At 42.9% G+C, this 20,165-nt stretch overlaps 1 protein-coding gene across 1 annotated transcript in view; it reads left to right on the top strand.

Annotated features, from left to right (window-relative positions):
• ASAH2 (N-acylsphingosine amidohydrolase 2) overlaps positions 1-20,165 on the top strand; it is a 302,407-nt gene that overhangs the window by 34,788 nt on the left and 247,454 nt on the right. Inside the window, exon 2 of the mRNA XM_069242459.1 lies at positions 4,577-4,723. Within this exon, the coding sequence (XP_069098560.1) occupies positions 4,594-4,723 (130 nt within the window). The 5' untranslated portion in view covers positions 4,577-4,593. The remainder of the gene's footprint in view (positions 1-4,576; positions 4,724-20,165) is intronic.

The raw sequence follows: 20,165 nt of genomic DNA, 5'->3' as shown, positions 1-20,165 counted from the left end.
TAAATAATAAAGGAACAAGACTCAGTAAAAATCCAACACTAATGTATAAAAATAGGTTGTATTTCTATCTTAAAATAGACACCTCATAAAAGCCTCATAACAATCAGTGCTTATTCACAGTAAATCATTGTATGGACTGTGCTAGTGGTAAACTTTGTAAAACTTTTATAAAGTTGTAAACTACTACTCCGGCCCGTTTTGGCAGGGAACAAGTGGGAGAGACCATAGAAGTTCAGTTGGACAGTTACCTCACGGTCAAAGCATTCTCCAGTCCAGTTCCAGGCTTGGTGGCTGAACCACCATAGACTTTATTGGACTCGTCTTGATGCAAGAGATACAGGATACTGAAGGATGCTGATCTGGTGATGGGGTACTTCCTGGGGCCACCCCTTGGTCCACAAACATGGTGGGGTGACTTTGGCCACAGTGATGGATGTTCCTTGATGTCTGGTTTATGTCCAGCCACAGTTGCCACTGGTCTACTGGTCTCTGGTCACAGTGAAACCGGTGGCTCTCTTTAACTGGTGATACCTTCCTTGCTTGGTAACAAAACCAAACTTTTACCAACTGTCTTGGATCCAGAAGACTCTGGTTCATCTTTTGATGGTTGGGACTCGGTCACCCTGGCTGCAGTCTGGAAGTCAGTGGCGGTCAGGTGTTCTTGGCTACCAACTCAAAAAGGCAGGCATCTTCAGGTTTTGTGGCCCTCCACTTGTAACAGGAAGTCAGCCAAATGACTCTTGGAGTCTGTTCTTCTGTCTGAAGCTCGGGTAACTTTTCCTTGAGCAGAGCACCACAGGCACAGTCCTCTCTTTGCTAACTCAAGGATCAGCAGAAGCTGTTCAATCTTTGGTGCAGCCTCTCTCTGCTCGGTCCAGGGATCAGCCTGGCAGTTCTTCTTCAGCTGTCTGTACAGCACATGTACGTGATCTGAGGTCTGGTGCCAAGGGTGCCAATTTTATGCCCAGTTTGTGCCTTCTGGGGATGCAGCGACTACTTATCAATTTGTTACCAGGTCCCCTCCCGCCTAGTGATGGCTTCCTGTAAAGTGTGGCATTTACCTAGCACAAAATGCATGACTCTGCCCATTTTCAACATGGCAGGATCTGTCTCTTGGCCTGTGGAGCTCATAAACAGTAACTGAAAAACTTTGGCCAACATAGTTGCTACTTTCTAAAGTTGCCATTTGTGCAAAAGTTATAATAAATTTGAATTGAACATCAATTTGGGTTTAATGCAATGATTATTTTGACACCTTGAAGAATCATTTTTAGTAGTCCCATTTAGAAGTTAGCACTGCTGGATGGTCAGGGTGTAACCCTGCACTCGCCATCGGGGCTACTAGGCTCTCTGAGGTAAAAAAATACCAATGCTGGGTTTTTACTACCAGAACATGTAAAGGTAAGAACCACGGGCTAGATGTATATAGTTTAATGTTTGCAATTTCCTAGTAGTGAATCTTAGCGATTTCCCATTAGGAAATCGCAAACTGCGATGTATGACAGTGTTTGATACTGTTTGCGATTCGTAGTAGGTCACAAATGGACCTTCTCATCAATATTCATGAGGCAGGTCGCAATTTGCTACCCATTGTGAATGGCTATAATCACAGGGATGGTGGCCTGCTGAGGTCAGCAGATCACCATGTCTGTGATTACTTTTAAATGAAGCATTTGTTCTGTAATGTAGCCAGTTTTCCTTAAAGGAAAATGGGATGCAGTACAAAAAGAAAACTGAAAAGTTTTCTTTTCATTTTTTAAGAGTAATCAGTGGCCCCTGGGACCACTACCTGCTCTTAAAAATGTTCTCACCCACATTCACAAAGTGGAAGGGGTCCCTTGGAGACCCCTTCCTGTTTGCGAATGAGTTACCACCAATGTGAAGTAGGCAGTAAATACAAATGTTTTGCAATCACATTCCTGGTTGCAAAGCTTTCTCACATACCCCCGCGCTTTTAGGTAGGGACGCCCTTGGCACGGCGCTTCCTAATAGCGAGTCTCAAACCCTATTGTGCGCGTCGGTAATAGGTTAGCGACTTGCAAAATAGTGATGGTACATGGTAAATAACCTTTTACTGGGCCCAAACTGCCCAATGGGACATTTGTGACAGGTAAAATTGCTTCATACATTTGGCATCACATGTCCCAATTTTCAAATATAATACACCCTGCTTTCAGGGCTCAGTATGCCTGCCTTAGGGGTGACTTATAAATATTAAAAAGGAAGATTTGAGCTTTGCCATTGCTTTAAGTGGCAAAGTCGGATTAGCAGTTGAACACTGCCCTGCCAGCCAGTAATGGCAGGATGGAAGTCATACTTTGCTTTGTCAGACTCATGGTGGCGCAATAAGTGCTGCAGTCCTTGGGGGACACTATAACTCACTGGCCAGAAGTACCCCTGGTACCATATACTAGGGACCTATGAGTTAACTTCTGCCAATTGTGGGTAAGCCAATCAGATATAAACCTTTTAAGGATCAGAGCACTGACAGTGAGGTCTGTTGATCAGAACTCAGTTCGCCTTCAGAGTTGAAAAACAGCAACATCAGTCCAGAAATGTGGGGTGATCATGCAAAAAGTAGCATTTCCTTATATCACTGTGTAATCACTTAGCTGCCTCACTACTCCTAGAGAGTAAATGGTGCAACACCTTTCCACTCTCCAGCCCCCAGCTTCTTCGTGTAGCACCCTGTCCCAACACTCCTATACAACCCCTTATCTCTGTTGTAATCTACCATGCCAGACTTCATCCTTGCTCCCCCCTGCCTTCCTTATCATAGAGTCTAGAACGTGTCATCTACTTTTATTTCACATTCCAGTTCCAGAAAACAGTGACATATACAAAACTGTGTCATCAGCCTTATCAGTTGCATTATATTTACAATGTTCAATAGCAGGATGTACAACATTTATGTAGACCATTTATAAGGTTGGTGTTTGAAATTGTCTCTTAGTGGTTTCTCCCTGTGGAGCTAGTTCTTACCAGGATCTTATCTTTCAGTTTTCACAAAATTAAGGTGTCCTAATGTTTTGTATTCCATGCTAGAAAATTCTAAGAAATACTTATGTGTAATCTATTCCAAGAATTATTGTGTTCCTTGAACCTATCTGGAATCTCACGGAGAGGATTGTTATTACTGTCCATGTTCAAGAGTTTTCTGTCTAGTGTTCGTTGTATGCCACATTGTAGTTTATCGCAGTGAAAGTCATCAAATATGGGTTGTTCTTGTGGCTTCTCCTGGACCCTTGTAAGTGTGGCTTTCATCCAGCACAAATGAGCCCAGACTGGAAATGAAGGCGATGTGGACAGAAGGTCTTTGATATCTTGCATATTACATGGGAATGCCACAACCTTACACACTATTAGTCCTGGATATTGACAACTTTGGACAGAATATTTTGCCAGTACCTTTCCTAACCACTGGTGGTGATGTGGTTGCTTGAAGTCAATGAATGGCTTGATCAGTATGTTATTGTAAGTAGGTTTTTAAATAGGTGGACCAATGTAGTCCTAGGTCTTATAGAGTGCTCTGTCCCCGGAGTTGTTCAGATGATCTATGTGGTTGGAATGAAACATGGCTTGAATCTTTGACATTTATGACAAATGGGGCCAATTGGCTTGCTTAAATGTCTATCAAATAACTCAATAGACTCTGTCAATATTATGGGCCTGTGATTTGGGAAAGGATGGTATTGCTTTGAAAAACATTCCCTTTCAACACACTTGGTAAAATCATGTTAAACAGTACAGGCCAATAGCCTTGCACATGAAGGTGGTGAAAGAACAAAAAGGTGGAAGGCAACTGATGTGAGCATAATCAGAATTTACTTGGAGTTAGCTATGGGTTGCCAGCAGAGACGACTGCAAAGCCAATCAAGCTTCTCTTTTCACTGTCTTCTTCGAATAAATGTGGAGAGTACTTTACCTTTACCTCCTGCTCCAAATGAAGAAATAATGATTCGTCTTGCATGCACAACTCACCTCCCACTGAATAGTGGCACAGGCTAATTATTCACAAGTAACCTCAGTGCTCAGAAAGCCCTCCTTCGACCAACTCTTGATTTCTTGGTTCTGGGTGAATGGACTGGTTCAGGATCAGTGTCATTCATTGCCAGGCTTTAATATTTTTCAAATTGCTCTTTATTTCCAAAAACCTGGTGGCAATGATAAGTGTTGAAAGAGAAGATCTCAGGATTGTCCAGTTCCCAGTAGAATATGCTGCGCACTTCTGCAGGCTGCTTTCTGCTTTTTTCTCGTGAACAGAGGACAGGTTGGACACGCTGTGACCACTGAGAAGAAGCAGCCAGAATGTCTCGGGCTCCAGAAACTGCCCTTTGTACCGCGCACTGCAGAGGCTTGGCAGGAGACAGACACAAATGGTTTGGCGACGTAGGTACAACTTGAATCACTTTCTTTTACAGTATTCTCGGTTCTCCAATGCACGCGGTGACTTTCAGTTTTTTCAGAACATACAAGAACTAATGCGGAAATAATGCTGCTTTTTGAAATCCATCAATCTTGTTTTCATTTTTCCCAATCAAGTTTTAAAAATGTTTCAATTGAACTTTATTTATAGGATTTGCTCCAGTTGAAATGGCAAAAAAAGTCTTGACCACGCTGGAGATCGTGCTGATCGTGCTGTTCGTGCTGATGACATGCGTGACCATCGGCCTCGTGACAGTCCTCTTTGTCAACCTGAACGAAGCGAATAAAGACAATATAGGCAAGTTCTTGAATTTGATTGTGTTCAATTAAATGCAAAGTATGATGAATATACTGTTTGATTTCGCGGTAGTAAACAACTTTCTTTACCCAGTTCTTCGTCCCTAACAATCACTTACAGTAAGCATTCTAGAATTTCCTTTGTTTTATGATGTCGGCCTATGCTTTGAGACATATCGTGACATCATTCACTTGACGGTCCCTTTAAAAGTTAACGTTTAGATTCTTTGTGACATTGCTTTAATCGCACACAATCACATCTAGTATGCAGTGCATCCAAATGCCACCTGTCTTTTGCTTCAGTGTATCCATATGGGACATATATGACAAGGCAGTTTGGAACTTATGGTCTGCATGTGAGTGGGGAGGGACATGATCTCGAGGAGCCCCCAAAACTAAGAATGCATTTTTCATTCACTGTGTCAAATATAGCATAAGGAAGCCATCTGCTGCATGACTTTCTATCTAACCCGATTATTAACTTGACCCATTACACTTGTTACAAAAAAATATACTGGGCTTGCAAGGAGTAGACCCAGGGCCAACCCAACGCATAGAAAAACCACAAAACCCTGTGAATGTAATGTCACTAGTGATAATGTAGCTTGAGTGGCTGCTCCCACTCTACGGATACTGTCTCAGACACTACTATTTGAGCAATAAATTCCACCTTGTGCATACAAGACTGGGGTCCTTGGTCTTCAACAAAAAAAACAATCTATGTCTAATCACCGGTGCCTTGTTTTTGATGAAGTCAGGATCTGAGACCGGGTAGCTGTCTCTCATCCTTCAGCTGTCTCCGAGTACTGCTACTCTTTTTTAGTGCTGCTCTAGTGTGGCACCTCAGGATAGTACCACTGCCTACGGGTGGCCCTGTATGTAGATTGTCACTCTCATGTGGTAGTTCATTGTTGTGCCAGTGACAGGAATAGTGCCATTCCAAGAAATGTGTGTACAGTCAGAGACAATGAGTGTGGTTCAAGCATCAGTTATGAATAGAATTTTGTTCCACCTAAAATTAGCAGTATTGTAGTCCAGCTTTCAGCGTGGCAACCACCTTGTCGCAAATGCTGCTTTGACTCAATGCTGGTGCTGGCCTAGTTCATTGGGGCAGCAATAAACTAGCACATTGTGCTGTGGTTGTCTTTGGCGTCAATGTATGTTGCCATCGTTTGGGACACCCCAGGAAAGCTCCCAAGTGGTAAGTAGGTGACTGCGTTGGTGTCTTAATTATTCCTGATGTAATCACCATATGATAGATTATATGTGGTTAAAAATGTCGATCTATTTGAAAACAAGATAAAAGAAAGTATTTCCCTTTATTCATGCAATGGAAGACTTCACAAAAGTACAATGCTATGACAGGAATCTTCTTTGTGCAACTTTAAACAGTGGTGGCGGGTGAACTTTGAAAGTGGGTGGGCTTAAATGTTGAATTTACCAGTCACTGAAAATACAGCTGATGAATGAGGAGTAGGGATGATAAGTAGGGATGATGGGTGAGAAGTAAGGATGGTGGATGAGACATAAGGATGAGAAGTAGGGCTGATGGAAGAGAAGTAGGAATGAAAAGTAACGATGATAGGTGAGTATAGGGATTATGGATGAGAAATAGGGATGATGAATCAGAAGTATGGATGATGGATGAGAAGCAAGAAAAGGTAGCTGAGAAGTAGGGATGCTGGATGAGAAGTAGGATTGAGAAGCACGGATAACGGATGAGAAGTAGGAATGATGGATGAAAAGCAGGGATGAGGATGAGAAGTGGAGATGAAGGATGAGAAGTAGGGATGAGAAGTATGTAGATAGATGAGAAATAGGGAAAATTAAAGAGAAATAGGGATGATGGACAAGACGTAGGGATGATGGATGAGCAGTAGGGATCAGAAGTAGGGATGAGGGATGTGAATTACGAAGGATGCAAGAGAAGTAGGGATGATAGATAAAAAGTAGAGATTTTGGATGAGAAACAAAGATGAGAAATAGGGGTGAGGAGTGAGGAATGAGGATATCCTAAAATGGATGCTGTACTCCTGTGCTGGTTGCATTCATGGCACACAGAATGCAGAGAAGAATTACTGAAGGAAATAAAGTTATGTTCCAGCTAATGTCTTCCCTACAACCCAAAAGCTGAGAGTTTGTTGTGCCAGTGGCTGCCTGCTAGGGCCCCACCTTCACCTTGCATAAAAAAGAGATAGGCAGCAGGCCCCAATCAGGCACTGACACAATAAAATGTGAGAGGACCTTCACAAGTAAGGACAGCTATCTCTAATGGCCAGAGCCCCCATATCCCTTGGTTCTGGTGCCACTGCAGCTGCTACACCAATCATAGCAACGTCCCTGTAGACAACATTGACAGAGTTTTGGTAGCTGCTAGGCCAGTACCTGAAAACTGATGTGATAACCCTAGGACGAAAATGGAGCAGCAAGCCTGGTCAAGGTAGTTCAGTGTGCCTAGGCTCAATGTCTGAGTTCTATCCCTGACTCTGTCTTGCTGGGCTGAGCTGGCAGGCACATGGCAGCACTGCACAGAGATCAATCACTACAACACTGAAGGTGGAACACTCATTTTGAATATGACGACACTGGGACACTCCCCACAACTCCTATAGTCTATAAAGCAAGACTTTACTGATATAACACCACCTTTTTCCAAATTGTCAAAGGGTGGGGGTGGGGGATTAGTGAGGCTTGCTGATTCTACAAAACCTTACCAAAACATGAGAAAGGATGGGCCAGTCAGCTCTGGGCAAGAATTCTCTACCCGATCTTCTATTTCTGCTATTTACAAGGTAGAGTTCCGGGCTCCTGGACTGAGAGTGTTATAGGCCCCCTATATAAAAAGATAGATAATTCTCTACCCATAAATTATCATCAAATTGCACTGTTGTACACAACTGGTAAGGTGTTTGCTAAAAGTATTCTTAAGCATTTAACCTCTTGGGTTGAGGAAAAGTCAATACTTCCTTTGGAACAAGCAGGTTTCAAAAAGGAACATAATATTTTAGATAATATTTTATTAATGCAAATTATAAATTAAAAATATGTTCAGATCAGGGGCGGAGTAGTATATGCTGCATTTATAGACTTTTCAATGGCTTTTGACAGGGTAGATCAGAAGATCTTATGGAAGAAATGATATGAGTTGGGTGTCCCGCCAAATCTGTTACGTTTGGTCATAGCTTTACACTCTTCGACCTGGTGCAAAGTTCTTTTAGGAGGAGAGCAGGGCCTTTCTTCAGAATTCCCTACAAAAAATGGATTGAAGCAAGGTTGTCTATTGGCACCATTGCTTTTTATTTTATATATCTATGACCTGCCCAGTACTCTAGAGAATGCTGATGGCTTCACACCCAAAATGGGAGGGCGTTCAATCCCCTGCCTTCTATACGCTGATGATATTGTGGTGATTGACCTCACTCCGAAAGTTCTAAATCAGCATTTGGCCGCTCTAAATCACTATATTATGCAGCATCACTTGAAAATTGATATACCAAAGTCTCAAGTAGTAACCTTTCTAGGGAAAAAATCTAGTAAACAATTAATTTTTCTTGGTCCCTGGGTCAACATAAGCTGGTAAAAACCTTTTGCGTTTTGGGAAAAATGTTATCTTGCTCCCTCAGCGACCAAGACCATATTCGTAATAACGTTAGTAAGGCTCTCTCTCAGGCACAAGGTCTAGTGGCCTATTATAATTCAGTTGGCCGGGACCATTTCCTTCACTTACTAACTGCTTACTAAACAAAGATTCTGCCTACCCTTCTGTATGCTATATAATGTACAGAGATCTCCAAATGGGATTACCTTGATAAGATAGAAGGGCAGATTCTAAGACATCTGGCTTCTTGTAACAACTCGGCATCAGTGGCAGCTTTAAGGCTCAAATTTGGTATTCAAAATGCCATTGCACAGGGCTTTGCGGTAGTGGTCCGGAGGGCTTACTGCCTAGTACATAATGTGGAATCTACCCTAAAACATCTAGCATTCATAGAAATCTTCAGCATGCTAAGAGAGAAAGCCATGCTCTTTAGAAACTATAATCTTGCTGTGCAATTGCTTGAGCTTCACCTTGATCTTATCCCATCACTACCTTCCATTGTTTTTAAAAAAGACCTTGAAAGAGGCGATATGGTGCAAACATTTTTCCCTGGATTTTGAGTCCTGTCATTCAAAGAGGAGCCTTGTTACATTAACCAAATCAGTGATTTTTAAATATTTTCAGCCATACTCATCTTGCAATCTCCCACATGGGGTGAGGAGCTTTTTCATTTTGTTGACATTAGAGCGCCACTTAAAGTTCTTACCTCCAAATGGGATGGATCTTCTAGCATCTGGGATCTTTGCCAATTGGGGTGCAGAACCTTAAACATTTATTATTTGTCTGTCCCACTTTAGCTACATTGAGGAAAAAATGGCTGAAACCCCTTTATTTGAATTTTAATACTCACTTTGCCGGAGAGGCCTTGGAATTACTGTATAATCTACCTAATGAATTAGTCTGTTTTAGGATATTTACATTTTTAAAGACAGTTTTAAATCTATACTGAGTTTTTCACATATTGGCAAATTATTCTTGTACTTTGGAGGCACTTTATAAGAATCTTACTGTGAAATAAGTAAAAGGGTTTTTTACAGTGTATCAGTGCATGATAATGATTTTGTAAAACATGGTTGATGGGCAGAGGATTGGATGTTTTGCATTCTATAGGTTACCTTTTATTATAGATTTTAAGTATGTGCTTTGCATCTGCCCTTTATGGAGGGAAATAGTATCAAGCGTTGGGAAATGCAATAAGAATGGCTCCTTCTAGGATACTACTCTTTTGCACTGTATGATGCACTTTATAGGACGTACACTCTGAAATGAGTTAGAAGGGGTGGGTTTTAATGTTATATAGAAGTTAATTCTTCCGGTTTGATGCACTTTACATATCGAAAGCATTGTTCGAGATTGATTGTGTAATATGTGCCCGGTGGGAAGTATTGCGAATGTATCACTTTTTATGGATAATTCAAGTTTTCATTCAGTCTTTATATAGGAATTTTTATCTTTATTGTCATATGGTATTTTCTGTTTTATGTATGCATTTGGACCTCCTTGGAGTTCTAATTCATGAAATAAATACATTGAATTGAATTGATGGGCCAGTCAGGAGCCTACCTGAGTGATTGGCAAACAGCTTAGGTGACTGCAGGAGTAGTGAGTACAGCATGCAAGGCTGTTTTTCACACTGCCACTTTTGTTTTGTCATAAAGGAGTATTCATGGAGTGTCTCTCCATTGAGACAGGCCAGGGCTTTAAAATGCTAGGCTAGGTAAAAATGTCGACAGCTTCAGCATGCGTCATAGAATCACCAATGTACTGAGGCTGCAAAAGCGCGCGAACGTTCAAAATACAATTATATTTTGTAAGTTTGCACTGCTTTTGTGTCAAAAAAGGATGCAAATGCAGCGCTAAAAAAGTATAAATATGGGCCTAAGTCTCTCAGAATATTTGCCTGATCCTCGTCTAGGTACCACTCATGTGAGGTAACAGTCAGGCATACTGCTTGACTGCCAACATTTTCTACTGTGCACCAATAAAGTAATTAGGAACATTAAATAAAATAGGGACGGTGGGCCCGACTGTACCAGTGTCGCGCCACCCCTGACTTTAACTCCCTCCCATCTTTCACTCTTTACTTCTGCATACGCAATTTTAATAAGGGAAATGTCCATTATTTTGCAACATCTTCAATTGTGTGCTTGAATGAACCCCCTTTAAAAGTCAAGATCTGTGCTTGAATCGGTTCTCTCCATGATCCTCTTGATATCAGTAATGATAACCACATATTTGAATAAAAACATAAATGATAAATATATCTTAAAATATTAGATAAAGCTTAAGCAACCTATCTCAAGGAGACCAAAATTATGAGTACCTGGATAATGAAGCAACAGAGGAGGTTATGTGGTATAAACTTAAATAGTCAATTAATCTTCAAATGCTTATCATATCAAAAGAAATGAAATAATGATTGCTAAAAGAAACAAATGAGAACTTTGTAATACAACATTAAAACATTATTGAAATAATATCCTTGAGAATATATAGACTCTCCTATGTGTGCAATTTAGTTAAAGTTACTTTAGGGCACAAGTTGTAGTTCCTTGAGATAACTATAACTAGTGAATTTTGTTATTTTTGTTCAAACTGACACTTTCACCTAAATATAACACCTCTTTAACCTTTGTTTTTTCAGTGAATTTATAGATTTGTTTGCCATAAACACCCAAGCTACACCACCCATGGCCAAGGTTGGATGCAAGACTTGGCAACAACAAACCCTAAGGGGCCGTGGGGGGAGCCCTAGGGCCATCACAGCCCCTCTCGCTTCCCTGCCAGCACCCATCCTGGATGGCAACATGAGCTGGCAATTCTTTTTCTTTTAATTTTTGAAGGGGCATGTGTCCCCCCTCAATATGGCACATCCCACAGGGCCATATTGTTTTTCAAGCGAGGGTCTGAGGGCCCCTCCCTTACAAAGCCTTTAGTGGCCCTGGGGACCCCAAAGTCGTATTATTTTTTTATGGTGAGAAGGGCACACAGCCCTCCCTCGCCAAACCTTTCGGGATTCAGGGACCATATCGCCCAGGGCCTTTTTACTTTTTTTAAGTGGCTGGGGGCTCAAACCACTCTCCCTGAGCCTTTAAGGCTCTGAGGACCCCATCTCAGGTGCCGTTTTTTCTTGAAAGGGACAAGTGCCCCCCTTCCCTATCGTTTAGGACCCCCATCCCCTGTGGTCTTTCATTTTTATTAAGGGGGTGGGACCTTGGCCCCCTCCCCAAGCCATTAGGAGCTTAGGGAACCTATCCCCTGGGGGCTTTCTTATTTATTAAGGGGGAAGGGAGCATGACCCCCCTCCCTGAACTACAACGGGCCTCAGGCACCCCATCTTATAGGCCCTTTCTTTTTTTTGGGGGGGGTGCGTGGCCACCCTTCCCAGGCCAAGAGTAGCCCTGGGGACCCCACCACCTGGAGGCCCTAGGTAGGTGCCCTGGTACCCACCTGGGGCACTCACAAAACACTATGTTAGTGGCTATGGGTGAGCTCTAGAGCCCCTGTGTCTCCACCGACTCCCCGCATGCACCCATTCTGGGTACATGGGGAGCCAGCATTGCTCCCACACAGTGTGAGCAGCTGGTTTTTCATGCTCCTGCTTGGCGGGAGTAATCTGATGTTTCCCTGTCAGCAAGAGTGCAGTGAGAGAAATGGAGAGTTTGCTCCCACCTGGTGGGAGCATTTCAATAGCTTCTTTTGGCCTGGGGGATAGGGTCTCAGGAGAATTTTAAGCCTTGTGCGAGGGGGGTGCATGCCCTTTCCTCTTAAATTTAAGTTCAGCCTTGGGAGATGGTGCCCCCGGGCCTATTGAGGCTCAGGGTGAGGAGCAGCACACCCCTCCTGTTTATTTTAAATCAGCCCTGGGGGATGGGGTCCCTGGGTCTTTTTGGCTTTGGGAGTGGGGCCATAGCATCCATCCCTTTTAACTGAAGTTTTGCCACTAAGTAGTTATAGAAAGGGCATTCTTTGGTTTGCTAATAACATCGGCCTCATTTGATAAATCATCCTGGAAAGCTTTGGGGTGATCCATCAAGCAGGGGCTGAGAAAAGAAGGGTGGTCCCAAAATGCAGGTTCCCCATGGAGTTTCCAAAGCCTGCTTTAAGATGGGCTACAGCAAAACCTGCTGAATGGAATTACATCAAATTTGTCAGGATGCTACATCTTGGTCCACACAGCTTTTTGTGATCAGGTGTAAACCTGTTGAGTAGTTTTTGAGATATTAAGGGTAAAAAAAGCTATATAGATATTTGTATGGTTCGGCTCGCGAGAGTCTCACAAGCGTCCTGTGAGAATGCAAACAAAAAAATATAGCCCTATGGTTTAGCGAGAGGCCTGTTTTTCCCATGAGTCTTCACGCTCTGGTGCGAGAGGCTCCCATGAGTCTCGTGAGAGTGAGCTCTATTATTGGCCGGCTGTTAGAGTTTTAGAAATAAAATGGCCAACTTATTTTTTACTGTGAAAAATTGCAGATGATGTGGAAATGAAGTAAAAAAGCTGCATAAGGGGGCTTCTGAGAGGCATCCTGTACCCCAGGATTTTGGCTGAAGGCCTGCAATGTTCAATTACTGTGTTGAAAATATATCTATATTTAAAAAAAATATTATGATCATGTGGGACTCTCGTGAGAGTGGGATCCTGACTAGTAAAAAGGAGTAAATGAGCTGTGAATACACTCTGCTAGGAGAAATGGATATTGTGTACCTTATTATTGAGAGGGTGTGTGTGAGATATAAGTACTGTGATGGATAAAATGTTATTTTAAAAAGAAATGTTACAATCTCACTGATGACATTATCCAAGTTTTGTTTTCCCATATGTGACTCTTTAAATTACCATGGCACTAGAGGCATGACAGTAAGTACAAAATAGCTCAGGAGAATATGAGACAACATTAGTGGCATCAAAGATACAACTCCCTTAGTTGCTGAAAGAAAGCATTATATGCAACATTAACCCTATAGCATACACTTTACATGTAGCATAGTTCAAATTAACAATTAACCACAGATACATGGGAAACCCACATTAAGTATGGAGTCTGATCCATATACACCTGCTCCGAGAAAGCCACAATAGTGAATGCCAGTTTCAAAACAAATGCCCTAGTACAGACAGCTTTTATCTGTATCAAACTCTTGACAGTGACTAAATCTACATTAAGAAATTAAGTTGATATGAGTAGAAAAGAGGGTACTGTTAACAATGTTTACTCTATTGAGAGAGTTTGCTCTGTACCACACTTACAGGAGTGAAACTCTCAGGAGAAATACACAGCAGAGTATTAAAAACTATCTACTAAGCATAGTGTAGACTCTATGCAGCAGTTGTCAAAAAACACTATTTCCTTAAAATAACCAAGGACTGGAAGTGCTAAAGATCATACTACTTGCAGACTTCATACTGTGGAGAAACCTTTACAGATAGCCCATCCTGTGAAGCAAAACAAGCACATGTACATAGCTGAACACCTGGTGCACACAGTCTTCTATGTTACTTAGAAATTGTCATCCTGAGACACTTCTGTCTAATAACTCAAGGCTGCTTACAATACTTAATATGTTGTATGTAGAATCTTTGCCCTGTTGCATACTTTTTGTTCAGAACAAAAACACTTGTGTGGAACATGTTGAACACAAGTTGTCAGCTGTCAGCAGCACACAGAGTTACCCTTCAATACAGAGATTTATAATGTGTTGAAATATTAGGAGCACATACATTTTGTAAACACTTACACCCATTAGCAGGACCCTGGTTGTACAAAAATAGAAAGAAACGTAATATGATAGTTGCTCACCACAATGTAAACTATAAAACAAACTAGCACACTCATTGGATGATGCCATCAGTGATGTAATCAATGATGTCATTTGAGATGTCATCAGTGATGTCATAAATGATGACATAGAACAGGTCATGAGTGAGGTCAAATGTTACGTCATACGCAGTGCATTAGTGCTACTAACTATAACTGCTGTGTTTCTGTGTTTTTTTTTTAACTTCAAAATGTTAATGTTGTCAATGAGAAATTGAGAAATTCACCTAACTATAGTGTCACTTTGACACTTGGGCCCTCATTATGACCCTGGCGGACAGGGGAGAAGTGGCAGTAAAACCGCCAACAGGCCGGCAGAAAAAATAACCGCCATGGTCATCTGCCACTTCTCCACTCCGACCGCCAGGGCGGTGACGACCGCTGGGCTGGAGTCTTCGGACTCCAGCCCAGCGGTTGTCACCAGACCGCCGGCGGTATCAGGACCCTGCATACCGCCATGGATTTCCGGTGGTTTGGACCTGCCACGAAATCCATGGCGGTTGGCATTATCAGTGCCAGGGAATTCCTTCCCTGGCACTGATAGGGGTCTCTCCCACCCCCACTCCAAATCCTCCCCCCACACCCCGACCCCCTGTCACCTCCCAAAGGTGGCAGGACCCCCCTCCCCACCCCTCCAAAACATGCACATACACACAACCCCTCCGCACCACCACCCCAACATGCACATACACCCACCCCTACACGCACACATACACTACAACAACACATACCCACACAGACATACACGCACACATTTCCCATACACACAACACCCCCCCATGCATACACGCACTCACACACTCCCTCTACATACTCACACGCACACCCCCATGCACGCACACAACACACAACACCTCTCCCATCCCCCTCCCCTAATGGACTATCAACTTACCTTGTCCGTTGATCCTCCGGGTGGGGAGGGGATCCATGGGGGCTGCTCCGCCGCCAGCTCCCCGTCACCAGAACACCGCCACACCGAATCATGGGACGTGATTCGGTGGGCGGTGTTCTGATGACGGGGCGGTGGAGGTGGAGCAGCCTCCACTTCCCTGCCGACTGCCAGTATGGCTGCTTGGGGCTCTCTGTCCGAAAAAGGACAGAGGGCTGCCAGCAGTCAAAATACGCTGTGTGGAAAACCGCCTGCACTGGCGGTCTTCAGCACGGCGGTACCTTGGCGGTCTTTAAAAAAGACCGCCGAGGTCGAAATGAGGGCATTGGTGTTTTCAGTGAATATATATATATATATATATATATATATATATATATATATAAAATATGAAAAATGAACTCAGATTTTTTCCTTGTTGTTCTGTTGCGTCAACAACTTCTTGATATGTGTGACATGAACAATATGGATATGTACACATTAGCAGTCCATAAGAAGATATGCACCTACTTACTATGAGGGCAGAATTCATGGATAAATAATTACTGCTTTCAATAAATACTTGCACTGACTCCTAGAGATATTTAGCATGGCCCATTCTCAGGTACATTTTGGTTTCTCAGCTCTTAAGTCAGTAACATGGCCTTTGCGTTGTGGTCAGAGTTAGGCTGAGCTTGGAATGGAGAAGCTTAAATGTTTGGTTTAGTTTATCCACGCTGTTTGTGGGTAGGGATTCTGAGTCTTCTATTATGATTACCCTTCTGCTGCGAGTTTTTGTGTTTATTATGATAATTGCTGGTAAGGGCACCTTGACCAGTAAAACGGCAGAGCACGATCTACTTGGATGTTCAATGATTGCTTGTTCTTAGTTTGTGAAGCTTTACAACTGTGGCAGTAAATGCAAGATAAGAATGCACTGTGATTAAGTGGGTGGATCCTTGTTAGTTCTGCAATGTCACTGGGGTCTGAAGAGCCCGATGCACCTTGGGCTGGTATGAGCCACTATGCAGTTCTCCTGTATTTCTTTGCAGCTAGAAGTAGTGGAAAGGCAGCCTGCACCTGAATGAAAACATGGAACCCAGATGTGAGGTTTAGATGGCGAGTGGGGTAAGACCCACTGTACACCCAAATCGAGCCACCACACAAAAGCAGGTAGGGGAAGAGAGGGGAAGTCAGAGCCCAAAAGACCATAAGCCTGCAAGAGAAATGGACGCAGGATACCCAGTTGCGGCTTACAGGGTGCAGAAGGGGTGGGGTGGCACGTGAAAGGGGGAGGGGAAGAATAAACATTAAATTAATTTAAAAAAACACTTACCTGTGCTGCCGCCATCACCACCGCGCTGCTCCTCTCCTGCAGACAAGCTGCAGGCACAGGCTCCCAGCCTGTCCTGTGGCCAATCCTGATGCTGCTCAGAGCAGGGCACTCCGAGGCAGACTGGGAGACTGTGCATGCTCTTTCCAGCCCGGCAAGTAGTGCCTGGCTGGAGAGAGCCTACTGCGCATCTATGTTTGGCTGGTCCGAGACAGCCGGCCAAACACACATGTGCTCTGAGGGGGAGTGCTGTGCAATATCCCTCACTACTCATCACCCCTGTGGGCCCGCCCCATAACAAGAAAGTGATAATAAACGCATTGTTTTCTTGTAAAGGTTTTGCAGCTCCTGCTGGCAGGGGGGCAACGCTCCTCCGCCCTAATGGAGGAGCTGCCCCAGAGGATACCACAAGAATATGTTCCCAATTTCTGAAGGTGGTTGTTGTCAACATATGTTTTAAAAACAACACCAACTTTGGGAACTTTCCAAACTTTTTAAAGTTAAAAAAATGGTGGGTGAAAAATCTGGAAAAGGGTATTTTTTCTGTGATAAAATAATCTGCATAATCTTTTTATTTGCTGGAGAATACAGATGTAAGAAAGGTGTTTGAGGAAAATCCTTTGCAAATTCTTTTATTCTGGATGTTTCACTTGTAGCTCAAGAATTGCAAAGGTAACAAACTTCCCACCTTTGTGAAGTTTATCACCTCTATAAAACTGTGCTGTTAGAATGATGATTTATGTGATAATTAGCATATCCTAGTATTAATACATGGACGTACAAAGTAGTTTAACATATATTGATGTACTGTTATTGCGTGAAAAAAGCGACTGGTAATTAGAGTTAATTTTCAGGAAAGGCTACAAGGTCCATAGTGAAGGTTACATTATGAATTAACATACCGGTCCACAGTTTGGTGATGATATGGGCTCTTGCAACCAATGAAGAAGGAGAATGTTGATGAGGAAAAGATCTGAGCAGATGATATTGTATGCAAGGAGGTAATGTTCAGCTGACTAGGTTGTAATAAACAAGTGAAGGTATATAGTATAAGGTAATCCAGAGGAGAACAACCGGCCAGGAGAAGTGACATGTGAGGATCGGGCCAGAGTCATAACTAAAGCAACAAGGTATGACAAGGAAATAGACAGAATCATGCAGAATTTGTCTTTGTCAGATACCGAATACTTACTAGCCAAAACTGGAAAACAGTAGCGGAACAGGTCTGGTCAAGCTCACGAATCTAACAAGACAGAGCAGAATTAGGTGACACAATCCAGGGGAAGAGTTGTGTCGGGTGGAGGTGAGGACAAACACGCCTTTGAGAGAGCATTTGTTAACTCTAACCAAGTGATGTAAGCATGTCGAATGGGTTTTGGGACAGGTAGTGTAGAGGCAGCAGATATCACTGTCTTCTTCCCACTGCTTACTCTTGTGATACTTTCGAGCACGGAGAGAGAGTTCAAGAAAGGCGCCCTTCAGCTACACCATATTATTGTCATATACACTGAGCCACCTTCCATGAGAACTCAAAGAAGAGGATCTTGAAACATGGCAGCTCGCAGCAGCACCCCCTGGTGCACAACACTGATTTCTTGACCTGACTTAAGCTCCTCGCACGTACCCCAGTTTTCCAGTTTTTTATTTTAGCTTTTATTTGGTGTATTTAAATGTTGCCCCGAGAGGGTTATTAAGTTGCTTGAATGCCAGTGAACATTTTTTTTTACCACGGAGCATAGTAATTCATCAAAGATTTGTTTTTATTATTTGAAGTCTATTTATTTGTTTATCTTTTAAAGTACATTCAAAACCTTCTCTTGACTCCTGTTCGGATTCAAAGTTTACAAACTGTTGACAACACTCCATCGTCTGTTTGCAAACCTACATCATTTATTGACGTAACACGGGGTGGGACTGAGCTTTTGCCAAAGTAGTGGTGTTTGTGAGCAAGCACTTTGATGTAAGTGCTTAATCATTCCAAACTTTCAAATAGTCAATTGGTTGAAATAAACAGCACAAATGTATTGCATAAGTGACATTGGCATGATTTAAGAAAAGTGGCCCTGCAAACTTGTGCCCTTTAGCGGCCCCCCTTACGCCACTATGTGTGTGCCGTATCTAAGATACGGCGCCCCATGATGATAGTTAGGGAAAACAGCATTTCCCTAACTCTGAGCAGGCATTAAAAAAGCTAAAACAATTATGCAAAGAAATCTCTTAGATCTCTTTGTGCCATTTTTTCAGTCCCCCTAACAGGAGAACACTTCCTGTGCATACCTTATGCCTGGCACAGGCATAATGTAGCGCAAAGGGTTACAAAGTGGTGCAATGCCTGCACTGCACCACTCTGTAAATTTGGCGTTGCGATTTTGACCTCGTTGGGCCACATTAGCATAAAAAAAAGACCCTAATGTGGAACAAGGAGGCACTAGGGGCTCTTAAATCTGCCCCATTGTTTATAGTATATAGGATGGCTCTGCACGTGAAGCGGTCACTGCTGATGCTTGGGTGTAACCGGCACAGCAGGGACTATTTGGCTCGTTTGTGGTTGAACAGTTTAGACACAATGATTAGAGCAGTGCTAAAACCTGTCATGTGGTGTGCTTTTCCCATTACTGCTGTTTTAGTTGTTGCACCTCTCGGTGTGCAAGAGAAGCTTGCACTTCTGCTGTCTGTGCTGTAAATATTCTGAGCGGGCCAGCTTCACTGGTGCTTGCTTTGGTGCACCTATATACTTGTTTGATTCAATGTTTGTTTCAATTCCTATCATATTAATTCAGCCTATATATGCAGAATCAATGTTGAAAGTTATATTATCTTCATTATTAAGGCACACAATATAAACCCTACAAACAAAATCTAACACTTCCTAGATAACTGCAAATACTCTATCAGCTTTTCAGCGGTGTCAGCTGGTCAGGGTTATCTTATAGGAATTATAAAGCGCATGGCTGCTCCAGCTACGGGGCTTCCCAGTGCCGACCAGGGAGGGAACATGGAAAGCACAGCGAAAGGCCCAAAAAACTTAGAGGTTAATTTGGTAGAAACAGGTTTTCAAAAGTGCCCTAAAGTGGTGATGGCTCTCAGTATTCCTGATGTGAAAGGGGAGGGCGTTCCAGGCTGCAGAGGCCTTGGCTATAAAGGAACGGCCGCCTGCTCTAGCACGTCTCACCCAGGAAGTCAAGATTAGCCTGTGATTAGCTGAGCGAAGTGCGCAAACTAGATGGTATGGCAGTACCAGATTCGTCAAAATGGGAGGGCCCTGAGCATGTAAACTTTTACGTACCAAGCACTAAGATTTTAAAAGAATGCATTTCTCCACAGGGAGCCAATGCAATTTAGCAAGAGAACTGGAGACTGAGCAGAACTTAGGGAGGGAGAATAGAAGCCTGGCAGCAGCATTTTGAACTTGTTGAAGTATGTTTATCGCTGATTTATTGGTGCCCAAATATAGAACGTTACAGTAGTCCAGTCTCACTAAAATAGTAATCTGGACGATAACTTGGCACATGTCAGGATCAAAGAAGTCCAAAATTGGCCTGAGGCTCCTCAGCAGCCCAAAACATAGTCCAGTAACCCCATTGGCCTGAATTTCCAGGGTCAAAGCATTATCAATAACGACACCCAGATTTTTTTAATGCAGGCTTTATAGCAGGCAGAGCCCCAAGATGGGTGTCCTTGTCTAACAGCAGAAGCTCTGTTTTGCTTGTGTTTAAGTGGAGACAGTTTAGTCCATCCACTCTGCCACAAGACCTTTTTGAAAGTTAGTCCGGTCGAGTGAGGGATTGTCTGTGAGAGAAAGCACTTTGTGTCATCCTCGTAAGATACTAG

The sequence above is a fragment of the Pleurodeles waltl genome, chromosome 6 (genome assembly GCF_031143425.1).
Source record: "Pleurodeles waltl isolate 20211129_DDA chromosome 6, aPleWal1.hap1.20221129, whole genome shotgun sequence".
NCBI lineage: Eukaryota > Metazoa > Chordata > Amphibia > Caudata > Salamandridae > Pleurodeles > Pleurodeles waltl.
The sequence above is the reverse complement of the archived record's forward strand: the minus strand, read 5'-3'. Positions and strand labels throughout refer to the sequence as shown.